At 33.6% G+C, this 14,281-nt stretch overlaps 1 protein-coding gene across 1 annotated transcript; it reads left to right on the top strand.

Moving 5' to 3' along the window:
* The first annotated feature begins 9,725 nt into the window (after window positions 1-9,725).
* On the top strand, window positions 9,726-13,516 carry LOC111382865 (probable receptor-like protein kinase At5g18500). Its single transcript, XM_023006901.1, has 8 exons — window positions 9,726-9,752; window positions 10,889-11,490; window positions 11,585-11,689; window positions 11,800-11,922; window positions 12,008-12,178; window positions 12,321-12,450; window positions 12,843-13,055; window positions 13,176-13,516. The coding sequence occupies exons 1-8, from the start codon at window positions 9,726-9,728 to the stop codon at window positions 13,248-13,250; spliced, it is 1,446 nt and encodes a 481-aa protein (XP_022862669.1). The 3' UTR covers window positions 13,251-13,516.
* The last annotated feature ends 765 nt before the right edge of the window (window positions 13,517-14,281 follow it).

The following is a 14,281-nucleotide window of genomic DNA, read 5'->3' as shown; positions in this document are numbered from 1 at the left end:
AGAGAAACACTACCTCACAAAGACTGTTCCAAATAAATGCTTTCTTTGGAGACAGTTCTTTAGCTTTAAGTTTGATCCTAATCTTGACACAGGAGATAATATGGATAGATTCAATAGGATCACACAAGACTTAGCTAATTGCGAAGAGAAAATATCTGATGAACAGAAGGTAGTGGGCCTGCTCAATGCTCTAGGAGATAAATATAAAGACATTAGAAATGCCCTAGAGTATGGTAGGAGTGATTTGACTGTTGAAATAATTCATAGTTCTCTTTTGAACAGAGAACTTGAATTAAAATCTGAACACAAAGATGTGTTCCATGTTGAGGGTGTGTCATCCAATCAAAAATCACATGCCAAAGGTGTAAGTAATCTCAGTTTTTCAAATTTTAACAAGAACAAAAATTTCAATAAAAGGCAATGGAATAACACCAAAGGAAAAGGCAAGAAACCAATTAGAGGAAAACTGAACAGCAACAATAGTAATAAGAAATGTTTCTATTGTGGAAAACCTGGTCATTTTATTAAAGATTGTTTTAAAAAGGCAAATGATCAGAAGAATGGTTTTAACACTGAAAATGCTTCTTTAGCAGTTACTGCTAAGCATAAAGAAGATGGGGCCAATATTGGAGTTGCCTATGTATCTTTAACTGAAAATACTGATCAGGACTGGGTCCTTGATTCAGGTTGTTCCTTCCATATGACACCCAATATTGGTTGTATTTCAGACTTTTGCAGTCTGGATGGTGGATCTGTTAAACTTGGAAATGATGAGTCATGCCAAGTGAAGGGAATTGGAAATGTGCTGCTGAAATTTAAAAATGGGAAACTTATGTTACTAAAACATACAAGATATGTTCCAGCACTTAGGAGGAATCTCATATCCCTAGGAGTTCTTGATGATGAAAAATATCATATTGGTATTAAAAATGGTTTTACAAATATAACAAAAAATCAAGAACTTATCGTTAGTTCACCTAAGCTCAATGGAATTTATGTAATAGGTGCTGAAATTGTTTCACCTAAAAATTCTGTGAATTTTGTCACCCATCCCGATAAATCAGAATTATGGCATAAAAGACTTGGCCATTTAAGTGAAAAAGGTTTAAAAACTCTATCAATCCAAGGGGTATTTGGGAAGGACAGTGTTCAAAAACTAACTTTCTGTGAACACTGTATCATGGGAAAACAAGTCAGATTGCCCTTTAAGGCAGGGCTGCACAAATCCCAAGATATCCTTGAATATATACATTCTGATTTATGGGGACCAGCACCTGTTTCTACATTATCTGGCTACAGATATTATCTCCTTATCACTGATGACTATTCAAGAAAAACATGGATTTTCTTATTAAAATCTAAGTCTGATACTTTTGCAATTTTCAAAGAATGGAATGTATTGATTGAAAATCAGACTGGTAAGAAGATAAAAATTTTGAGAACTGACAATGGGCTTGAATTTTGCAATATGGAATTTGATCAATACTGTAGTAAACAAGGGATAATGAGACATAAAACTGTTAGCTATACTCCACAACAAAATGGGGTTGCCGAGAGGCTTAATAGGACAATTCTTGAGAGGACCAGATGCATGTTAATTAGTTCCGATCTTCCAAAAGTCTTCTGGGGTAAGGCTGTAAAAACAGCCTGTTATCTTATTAATAGATGTCCTTCCAGCTCTTTGAATAACAAAATTCCTGAACAAATTTGGTCTGGTTCAATACCAGATTATTCTCACCTAAGAACCTTTGGATGTGCAGCTTATGCACATCATACTGAGTCAAAACTGGACCCTAGATCGTTAAAGGGTGTGTTCTTAGGATATGGAGAAGGGGTTAAAGGCTATAGATTGTGGTTAAGAGATGTGAGGGGTTATAAGGTGATAATAAGCAGATCTGTTATCTTTAATGAAGATGATTTTCCATGTCTTAGTGACAAATCTGGTGAGAAGTTAGGAAAGGATGATTTTATTATCACAGAAATTAATTTTGATAACCACAATACTGATGATGAGGCTCAGTTTGAGGTGGAGCCACATTAGATAGTACCCCAAAATGACTCTGATGTTGAAATTATGGAAAATGAACAACATCTGGAACCTGCACATGATCTGCAGGGCTACCAGCTTGCTAGGGATAGAGAGAGGAGGGAAATAAGACCTCCTTCCAGGTATCAACATGCTGATTTTGCATCTGATCAGTCTGAAACTGATCTGTTCGAGTTAGAACCTGCCTCTTATGAAGAGGCTATATCCTCCAAGGAATCCCTCAAATGGATTACCGCGATGGAGGATGAAATGAACTCAGTCCTTAAGAATGAAACCTGGATTTTAGTTGAAAAACCCAAAGATTGCAAGTTGATTGATTGTAAATGGGTTTACAAAATTAAAGAGGGTGAGACTAAGATAAGTGATAAGAGGTTTAAGGCAAGGCTTGTAGCTAAAGGCTTTAATCAAAGGGAAGGGATAAACTACAATGAAATTTTTTCACCGGTTGTTAAATATACATCCATTAGAGTCCTATTTGCTATAGTGACACAATTTGACTTGGAGTTAGAACAACTTGATGTGAAAACTGCCTTCTTGTATGGTTCTTTGGATGAAACCATACATATGACTCAACCAAGAGGGTTTGAAGTGGTAGGAAAGGGAAACTTAGTGTGTCTCTTAAAGAAATCATTGTATGGCCTAAAACAGGCTCCTAGGCAGTGGTATAAAAGATTTGACTCTTTTATACAAGGTTTGAACTTTAGGAAATCAGAATACGATCCCTGTTTCTATTACAAGAAAGAAGGAGAATCTGATTTTTTCTATCTGCTTTTATATGTTGATGATATGCTCCTTGCTGGTCACAATTCTGCTGCACTTAATTCGATTAAAGAAAATCTGAAATCTGAATTTGAAATAAAAGATTTAGGACCAGCTAGAAAGATTTTGGGCATGGAAATAAAAAGAGATAGGATAAATGGGAAGTTGTTTCTAACACAAAAATCTTATGTTGATAAGGTTGTAAAAAGATTCTCCCTTCTTGAATCTAAGCCTGTTAGTTTGCCTTTATCTGCTGGTATGAAACTATCTGTTGATCAATCGCATAAAACTGAAGAAGAACATAAAAGAATGATAAATGTGCCTTATTCTAATGCCGTTGGATCTGTTATGTATGTTATGGTTTGCTCTAGACCTGATATTGCTTATACCGTGAGTGTGCTAAGTAGATTTATGAGTAACCCAGGTGAAATACACTGGCAATGTATGAAAAATCTGATAAAATACCTGAAAGGAACCAGTAACTTAGGTTTAATATTCAAAGCAAATAAAAACGGACTTAGACTTAAAGGATATGTAGATTCAGATTTTGCTGGAAATCCGGACAATAGGAAGTCCACAACTGCATATTTCTATGTAATAAATGATACATGCATCAGCTGGAAATCCCAGCTTCAAAAACTTGTTGCATTGTCCTCAACCGAGGCTGAATACATTGCTGCAACTGAAGCGGTGAAAGAGGGATTATGGCTGAAGGGTTTACTTAGTGAATTAGGTCTTATAGAAAATCAGGTGGAGCTATGTTCAGACAACCAAAGTGCCATTTTTCTAAGTAAAAATCCTATTTTTCATGATAGATCTAAGCATATAGATGTTAAATTCCATTTCATTAGAGATATCATAGATAGGGGTGATATTAGATTGGTAAAAATTCCAACAAAGGTAAATCCAGCAGATGCCGGAACTAAGGTAATCCCTATAAATAAATTTGTTGATTCTTTAAGATTGATTAATCTTGAAGAAGACTAATTTTTCTTTATTTTGTTTTTACAGGTAATAAAGAGCAAATGAAATTGAGGTATAAGTTTTTGAATCCACATTTAGAGACAGCACAAAATAGCAAAGGTGGAGAATGTGAAGTATGTTGCTGCTTTTGTAGAGTCCAGCCCAGCTACTTAAAGTGGCCCAAGTAAAGACCCAGCTCATGACCCGATTGACGGCCCATTTAATGGAAGAATTTGGAACCAATTTGTTTCTAACTAAAACACGTTTTTCAGTTTTAAATAACAACTCTTATGGATCGTCAACACGTGGAGAAGGGTGAGCCGTTGGATTGAGATGATTGAGCTGCCCCTTTTTTTTTAATTGAGTCAAAAGACTCTAGCGTTTGTGAACGTCATTTATATTCGCGCAGCTTCTCCTCGTTTCGAGTTTTCTCTCTGTATTTTTCTTGTGATTCTTTGGGTTATTGATCTTGAGTGATCTTTGTAGAGAAAACTTAGCTCTGTGAACTCTTGCGTGAGTTCTTGTTGTGTAGAGAAGTTGTTGTGTTGTGCTGTGCGAAAACTGTGGAACTGTGTGTTCCGTTGTAATCGATACTTTGTTGTTTTGGCTGGCTGATTTAGTGGATTCGAGCTTATTCCTCCATGGATGCTCAACGGGGATTAGGCGGTCTTGTTGATCGCTGAACCTCGGGGCTTCGGCCGAAAAATTTGTTGCGTTTTATTTTCTTCAGATCTGCACTTTTGGTCTTTAGCTGTGTGAATGTTCTGTGTTGTTTGCGTATCCTGGTTCCTACACATGACACATTTATTTTATTATTGGCATACTTTACCTTTTTGTAATGAATAATGTTATTTAGCACTGATGGTACTATAACACTAGTTTAGACGACGTGATGTAATAAGCTTAAAGAGAGGTATAACTAAGTGAGTCATTTACTTGTACTTCTCATTAAATGACATATTAATGCCACCTACATTGGTGTTTTAATATCAATGGTGCTAAATAACCTTACTCGTTTGTAATGGAAGTAGTGTTGAAAAGTGCGAATAAAGTTTCAAACCGGTTAAATGATTTAGATGATGGATTTATAAAAGATTGTATTACTTCGACAATTAGATTAACATTCTAAGATGAAAACTCAATTCCTTATCAATTGTATAAAAGATAAACCGTATACACAACATAGATCTTCAGTTACAACTAAAACAAAGGTAGTGGGATTTGCGATTTCTGGAAATATTCATGATTGGCTCTCAAGGCAGGAGTTGGGCCTTCGTGTAACATGTAGTTGTTCATCATTTAAGGAAGAGGTCAATGGGCTGTTGCCTAAGGGAGCCCAAATGATATGTTGCTTTGTTTGAATTGTTTGGAGAGTGTAAACAAAGTTCTAATACAATTAGATATGAGGTAGACAATATGGCTACTACCTTTTTAGGATGGAATAATGTTATTCGCTGTCGTTCATTGCGACAATCGTCCTACGTGGTATTCATGTGATAAGTAGTTATTTGATACATTAATGTGGTAATTTTTTTATTAACTTATATATCAAATAATTATCTGTCATGTGCATGCCAAGTAAGACGATTGACACAGTGAACGACTGCGAATAACATTATTCTTTAGGATGAAGCCTCAATTTTCACCATTAATAATTTCAATTTTAAAAATTTCATTGACTTTTTAAAGATAAGATATATGTCTTTCTCTAATTTATATTTTGATTTAGTACTTAGAAAACATGGTAGAGGTACTTTGAACCCTCCTCTTCTATACGGTTGAAATTACATCACATCGATTATGAATAGTTTTTAAATCATCCAAAACTAGTGCCGCAAAACTAATAAGAACTATTTTTCGATCTCTCGTAAATGGTGTCGTTAATAACGGTCAAAATTGGTTAAAAAAGAAAAAAAAAATCTCAAACATGTCTAAAGATAATGTGACGGAGACCAAATTTGATATAGAAAATCTTGTGATTAAGAATTTAAGATCTTTGTTATCCCACATCATTTTGACAGAAAATTTGATGCAACCCCCTACCCACCAACCCAAACCACATAGATGTCGCATCTCCAACCACTAATCCTCAAGTTAACTCAACCGCACGCACGCGGCATCTAGTACAAGGAGACATACATATAAATATTTAATTACCAAGTAAAAATACCTTCTGCAACTCCCAACAATATCCGAAATTCCAGCTAATTAGCATCAACAAATGATTAAATGGACATATATTTTGATTCCCTTTTGTGGAAGGTGGAGGCACAAATGTCTTAATTAATAATATTCACTTGGATTGTAGGACACAAATTAACGTTGTCCATGTCTTGTTTTTTCTTCATTGGTGAATGAATAAATACTATTTTAATTACTCGGTTTCTTTCGCATGTTCGCTTATCATTGTAAAAACACGAGTCATTTGAGGGGTAAACAACATTTATATATTTCTCTCCGTATTATTTAGATTGGATTAAAATGTGCTTGTCCAGTGTAAATGAGGGCAATGCCTCATGTGAAAAACTCGAGCACTCTACATTTTTCGGCTTTCTGCATTTTTCATACACTGCTCTTTAAAATTTTTAACCGAGAGGCTTGCTTAGGGCCCATTTGGCATGAGTTTTGCTTCTTGTAAAAGTACTTTTGGAGGAAGCTAACTTAATTTTTATTTAAAAATTAAATGTTAAAAGAACTTTATATTTCAAAAATATTTTGAGAGGAAGTTACATTAGATCTACTTTAACTAAAAACTTTTCTAACTAGAAGAAATGCTTTCATAACGGAACCAAAAATAGCTTTTAAATTTCAAAAACTCTTTTTGATTTTTCAAAAGCCATGTCAAACAGGCCCTAATACTATCATATTACGTGTTTTGAAAGTTTCCTCTTAATTTTTTTGAGTTCTGTTGTCTCCTTGTATGGGATGGAAGCAAAATATAAATTAAGCCCCCTATTTTATTTAGTTAAAAAAAGTTAATAAAAATTAAATTAAAGTAAAAAATAAGCATTAACTAAACATTTATTGGGATTCACATTAAAATGAAAACAAATAAAATTCTTGTAGTCCAACAGATGAAAATAAAATAAGTTTCACAAAATAAGTACTGAAGAATACTACAAAACTAGTACCTAAATTCCCCACAAAACATGTACATAAGTGAGAATGCTAAGAACCTTGAAGTCTTAGGATAAAAGATCATTGATTCTTGGCACGTACAACTGTACCGTGTATTAGGGGACTATATTTATTTGGCTAACACTGATTCGTCTTCGTCAATGTCTTTCATTTAAAGTGCAATTCTTTTTCATTAATGAACCATTATATGTACTACAGGGAACAAGTCCTTTACTCCTTACCAATAATAATTAACTTTTGGTTTCGATCACTTGAGGAGTCATTAACTTGAGGAGTCATTACAAAAAAAAAAAAAAAAAAAAAAAAAAAAAAAAAAAAGGTCACTTGGACATCAATGTTTGTACATCATGTTTAACATCATCTTTAGTGTCAAGATTTGATTAATGAAAAAACTATTAGTATAATTCTGCACGTACAGAATTATTGGAACAGAAGAAAAATAGGATATTCACAGGGGGTGGGGCCCATGTGAGTTTTATATTGGAAAAAAAACACCACCCACCTTGTGTATGTGTGTGTGTTTTGAATTTCTGTAGACATTCTGTTAAAATTACCCTGTACCCATAGCAACACTCAAACTATTATTATTGTTATTTTTTTTTTCAAATTGTCCAATTATGTATTGTGTGTCGTCACTTGGTAAAGTATAAAACTAGATGTACACTTAGCATCATTAAGAAAAAAAAAAATTAAGACCTTTAGTTACTTCTCTTAAAAATATCGAGTTTTAATATTGAACTTAAATTAATATCAATCTAAAAAGTGTGTGAAAAATAGATCCATCAAAACTCTAAAGCTCATCCCTTGATTGTTGGATTTCAAAATTAAAATTATCAAATGGGTTACCATCTTATATAACATCTTAAGGTTGAGTAAGGATTAACATATAAGGATTTTGACTACTAATCTTTAATAAAATTTATGTTTTAAGATGAACATTGAAGACTTAATCGAGCCTGCTTATTATAGTAACAATTATTGTAGCTTTACGAGATAATCAATATATCACACGACTAGTTACGCATGGTATTGTCGCCCAATATATTTGTGCCATTGGCATCACATTTTTTTTTAACAAGTATTAAGATATTGTACTAATGACATTAACGGTATATCTTGACAGTGTCTGTGTACAATTTTATTACCAAATGCACAATTTTTGATCTCTAGATTTTCTAGAGCTTGTTTGGTATGATTTTTTATTTTTGCTTTTACTTCTTATAGAAGAGATTTTAGAAGAAACTAACTTAAATTTAAATTAATTTTTTAAAAGGATATCCCATTCTACAATTTCTTTTAGAGAAAACTATATTGAGGGCTTGTTCGGTAGTAATTTTGAAAATCAAATTTTTGATCTTTAGAGAAAAATTGAATCTTATCTGTGAGTGAAAAAATAAAAAATGACGGTTGACTTAGAGAAGTGACAATTAAAAAATTGATTTTTTGAGGTGAAAAATCAAAACCAAACGAGGACTGAATTAGTTTCCTCCAAAAACTTTTCTAATTAAAAGTAACATTTTAATAAAAGCAATCAAAAGGTTTTAAAAAGTGCTTTTGAATCTCAAAAGTTACATTTGACTTTTCGAAAGCCATGCCAATAGGGTTTAAATTTTTACATAATATAATTTTGATTAAATTTTAGGGAGGGGTTAATATATAGGTGTAAATTAATTATTGTAATGGGACCGTTTCTGATGGCAACTTTTAATGCTAAAAAAATTATTTTTGAAAGTAAAACATTAATTTTAACCGTAAGTTCATATGATTTACAAGTACTGTCAAATTATTTATCGCTTATTTTTCAAAATTAAAATTATAAGAAAATAAAATAAAATCCAAGCAAAAACATAATAAATACTTTGAATAGCCACCAAACTTTTCATAAAATATAACAACATAGTTAACTAAAATCCACAGTTCTTTTTTCCGAGTAATGTTATGTAGCGTCGTTTAGGTTGCAACCTCAGTTTAGACGGCACTAATACGACTTTAAATGATTATAAGTCGAATTAAATGATAAGTTGAATTTCACCTTTTATCATTTAGAACCATTTAGATTGAGGTTGTAATATCAATAGGGTTAAATAACATTACTATTTTGTTTTTTGTTTTTTTTGTTTTGGTTAATAACGCTCTGGAAATGACATGTTTAGCGCCCATACGATAAGAATTAGAATTCAAAATTTTAACCGAGGAAACATAATAGAGTTTTTCCTTCAATGATATGCAGCCTTAAAACATTATTGCACTTGGAATAATTAGATTTTTAGTCAATTCTATGGTGCCCAAGCTAGCATTTCCTTGCAAAAAGGAAAATTAGAAATAAAAAGTTAAGTAAATTATTCAAAACAGATTAAACGCACGGAAAAACCTATCTGGCCAGAGTTAAATCCAAGCCAAACAACAAGGCGTCCATGTGCTATCCCCTATTGGAGGGACAACTATTGGCGCCACTAGGTGCCATTTTTTTTTTTTTGGCCGGAATTTGATCCTGGCCAAATAGCACGACTGTAAATGCTTTGCGGGGTATATTGAACTTTTATCAAACTTGCATCGAGGTCATTTAACTTTAATTCAAGTGCAAATATAATCAAAATAAATAATAATGACGCGTCACATTTTAAACCAAAACATTAAGGGGTTAAAATGTGTCAGGTATGAAACAAAAAGTTGCACAAATCATTTCCCTACACCACTATTCACCGATTAGTTGATTTATAATGATCGATTACCTTACCCTACTACACTAATCAGTGATTAGTTGATTTGATGCCACTATTTAGACATATTTGGTATATGTTTTATTATAAAAGAGTACATGGCGTGTTTCGGGGAAGACAAAAAAGTACATTGTGTGTTTATTCTTATTCTTTACCCCTTCAAATGTTTGTGGGGTCCGTCCAAGACTCCAACAGTACTTTTATAAATATTTTTACTTTTTTTGTAGAAGAGATTAATGAATTAGTTACTTTAAGCTAATTTTCCTAAAAATTCTTCTAATCACATGAAGTATTTTCAAAAAATTATTCAAACAAATGCTTCTATAAATATTTTTACTTTTCGTAGAAGAGTTTAATGAGTAAGTTACTTTAAGCTAATTTTTCCTAAAAGTTATTCTTCTCACAAGAAGCATTTTCAGAAAATTATTCAAACATATACTTCTATAAATATTTTTACTTTTCATAAAAGAGCTTCATGAGTAAGTTACTTTAAGCTAATTTTTCCTAAAAGTTCTTCTAACCACATAAAATATTTTCAAAAAACTATTCAAACAAATACTTCTATAAATATTTTTACTTTTCGTAGAAGGGCTTAATGAGTAAGTTACTTTAAACTAATTTTTCCTAAACGTTTTTCTAATCACATGAAGCATTTTCGAAAAATTATTCAAACAGATTTACAGACAATTTCCTAGTCTCAAAACTAATTTTTGACTGATCATAATCTAGAGCTTGTTTGGGAGGGATTTTTTACCCCCCAAAATTGATTTTTGATCGTTATTTCACTATTTTAGCCATAATTTTTGACTTCTTCTCTCATAAATTGACCCCACTTTTCTTCTAACGGTTAAAAAATCAATTCTCAAAATACCTCCCAAACGGGACCCTAATATAGAGTTGAAATCTCTTGTACCCCAAATAAATTAAATCCATGTTTGACGCCCATTTTGTTAAAAAATAGATTTTGTAATACTGATTTTCTTAGAGAATGTGTAATTAAAAATATGAAAATGTTTCGAGGTTATGTGTAAAATTATTTTATGAATAAGGCGTGATAAAATATAAATTTATATATATATATGTATATATATATATATATATATATATATATATATACATATATAGAAAAATTAGTCAGAGAACGTAAATCTGAACTCAGTCTTACACATGCTAAATTTGGATGATATATTTTCCCTTTCAGATACTGTATACAGAAGAAGCTGACACCTTTCCAACAAAGAGAATGGGGCGATTTTAAAAGAAGGAAAAGTGGGTTTTAATAACAATCTTTTTGGGCATCTTTTCTGTATTGGTTCTCTTGCTGTTGCCGTTCTGTGTTTCGCGTAAGAAGTCGAAAAGGGGTAGTGATAAACTTCCCATAAGCCAGATTCCAAATGTTTCTAGGGAAATCAAAGAGATAAGGGTCGATCAACATTCAGCCAACCACTGTGTTGGCAATGGCAGGGATTTCTTCACTGTCCAGGACAAGAATGAAGAAGATTCGGATAAGTTTTTGGCACATTTTAGCAATGAGAAGGCTAAGAATGGTGATAGTAGCAGTCAATCCAGTTCGTTTAATTACCTGGAAAAAAATGATGCTGCTCATGAATCTGAGGATAAGAACGGTTCTGTAGCAGTATACCAGCCTTCTTCAGATCCTATCACTGTCTCTTCCCCTCTAGCTGGTCTGTCCGAGCTCTCTCACCTTGGTTGGGGTCATTGGTTTACCCTAAGGGATCTAGAAATTGCAACGGGCAAGTTTTCGAGGGAAAATATTATTGGGGAGGGTGGATATGGAGTTGTCTATCGAGGCCAACTGGTCAATGGTACTTATGTGGCAGTGAAAAGGCTCTTAAATAACTTGTAAGTTTTACAACGGAATTGATCAAACTTCTGGGGAAAAAAATCTCGTTTCTACAAGTATGTATCATGACATTTGCAATATCCTTTTTTGTAGAGGACAAGCAGAGAAGGAATTCAGGGTGGAAGTTGAGGCTATTGGTCATGTCCGGCATAAAAACTTAGTTCGGCTTTTGGGTTATTGTATTGAAGGAACCCATAGGTATTATTCCTTTATATTACCTCTCTGTCTTTGTAATAGTGAAAAGTTATTTTAGCTACTATACATGGTTTCATTTACCTTATTTATGTATAATTGATAAAAAAAATTAGGGCATTGGTATATGAGTATGTCAATAATGGCAATCTAGAGCAGTGGCTCCATGGAGCAATGTCCCTGCACGGATACCTCACTTGGGAGGCTCGTATGAAGATTCTACTTGGAACGGCAAAGGCGTGAGTTCGCATTTCTCTGTATTGCTAAATTTAGATTACCAGCAGGCATTCGTTTCTTAATATAACTTTGATGTAACTCCTGCAGTCTTGCATATCTGCATGACTCGATTGAGCCCAAAGTGGTGCATCGAGACATTAAGTCGAGCAATATACTGATTGATGAGGACTTCAATGCTAAAATATCAGATTTTGGCCTTGCCAAGTTGCTGGGTGCTGGGAAGAGTCATATTACTACCAGAGTTATGGGAACCTTTGGGTTAGTATTTGATATAAGAGATACCTCCTACTCAATCTTGGACTAGTTTACTCTCGTTTTTGAAGAGCAGATGTTTAAAAACTTGAATCTAAATTTAGAAGTCTTGTCCTTTTCCTTTATTGCTGTTACCTCGCTTACACAGGTATGTAGCTCCGGAATATGCAAACAGTGGCCTCCTAAATGAGAAGAGTGATGTTTTTAGCTTTGGGGTTGTGCTTTTGGAAGCAATAACTGGCAGAGATCCCGTTGATTACAGCCGCCCTGCACCTGAGGTATGTATGTCAAAAGATCCATGTCTTGTGCTATTGCAGAGGCATTAAATGTAATAATTTTCTTTGTAAATATCGACTGATATTTATTATCGAGTAATGGCAAAAAAAATGATAATTCATCTAGCCTTATTTTGAAAAGTTCATGTGCTGTTGCCGTTTGCCATTTGCCATTTGCTGCATTATTGTCTAAATTCCATTATTTTCATTTTGCGTTTAAAAGAATTTGTGAATTCAGTTTGAGTACTGCCTAGCTTACATCTAGGTTGGAACTAAAGGATAAATAAATTGAAATGCCATTTTTAGTTTTTGGAAGCTTCATTTTCCTTAGTAGCTGAAATCTCATATTCCATGAAGTTTGCATGTTTAACGATGCCATCTGGCTTTTCTTGCAGGTGAATTTGGTCGACTGGCTTAAGATGATGGTTGGAGCCAGACGTTCAGAAGAAGTGGTTGATCCCAAGATTGAGACTAGGCCATCAACGTCTTCCCTGAAACGAGCTCTTTTGACTGCCTTAAGGTGTGTTGATCCAGACTCAGACAAAAGGCCATCAATGAGTCAAGTTGTGCGGATGCTCGAGTCTGAAGAATATCCAGTGCCACGAGAGGTTGATTTTTCACTTGATCAAAATTCATAGCAAGTTATCAAATGTTTATGAATGTTAGCTTACTGAATAATGCTTGCTTGGTTGAAGGTAGTTATCTAACATCATGTCTTCAACCTACAGGGTCGTGGAAGGAGGAAGAATCAATCAGTCAACAATCAGAAAGGAAATTCTGATACAGATAGGAATGACAATTAAAATTTGAGGTCGGAAAGCAAAAGTAAGAGTCGAGCATAGCCGAGTGGGCAAACGTGCAAAAGTGATTTATAGGTTTAGGGATTAGGGAAATGGTAAATGCTTACAGGATACAGCATCATGAGATACAGTTTGTGCAGTTTCTTTTTATTTTTAACTTTTCACCTTAGTATGTGCATCTGAACAGAGGGGATATGAATATATTCACTTTGATTGAACAAGGATGTGAAGAATTGGTTTTTGAGATTGGATTTTTGTCCAGCTTTTCACTTTGGTGTGATGAGTTTATTTTCTGCTATAACATGGTGCTGTCATATGGCGTATTATGCCTCGAACCCCAGTCGATATGAGGCACTGGGGACGACGACGAGAGTATGATGCTATAGAAATGTTGCAAAAATGTGTTTTTTATTTTGTATATCCTTCGACTGAATCCATTACCAATGCGTATCAGTTTCGCTCCTCACCTACTGTTAATGATATTACAAGAGAATTTTATTAATATAACAAACGGTTGAATTTAAGAAGGGTCGAAGTACAAATTTATGAAATCTGATCCATTGTCTGGCAACATGTCCATTTCGACACCAGCAATTTGCTGAAGAAGTTGAAATATGGTCAAGATGGTCAAGACCCTTAGCACAAGTTGTTCGCTAATGTGAGAAATAGGATTAGAGTATCTTCAATAGACTATTTATTAACCTCATTTTCTCATTTCATCTATTTTAGAGAGTCGAATCTCTTTTTGAGGTTTTCAACATATCCATTATATTAGTGAATTTGACTCTTCAACCGTGGAGAGCAAATTCACCCTCTATACAATGCTTCATTTACTATTGTTCAATTTTCTATTCATTTCTTTGATTTCCACAAAAGTAGAAAAAAGGAAGTGATAACTTAAAAAAGAGGGAAAATGATTAACAGTAGTAGCTTACGAAAAAGCCAAAATACTGAATGAATATTTGGAATTTCCTTAAGAGGTGTTAAGAGTGAAGTATGAAAATAATGACCAACATACAAATATTTTCCTTTTA

Source organism: Olea europaea, unplaced genomic scaffold (genome assembly GCF_002742605.1).
Source record: "Olea europaea var. sylvestris unplaced genomic scaffold, O_europaea_v1 scaffold2566, whole genome shotgun sequence".
Classification (NCBI taxonomy): Eukaryota; Viridiplantae; Streptophyta; class Magnoliopsida; order Lamiales; family Oleaceae; genus Olea; species Olea europaea.
The sequence above is the reverse complement of the archived record's forward strand: the minus strand, read 5'-3'. Positions and strand labels throughout refer to the sequence as shown.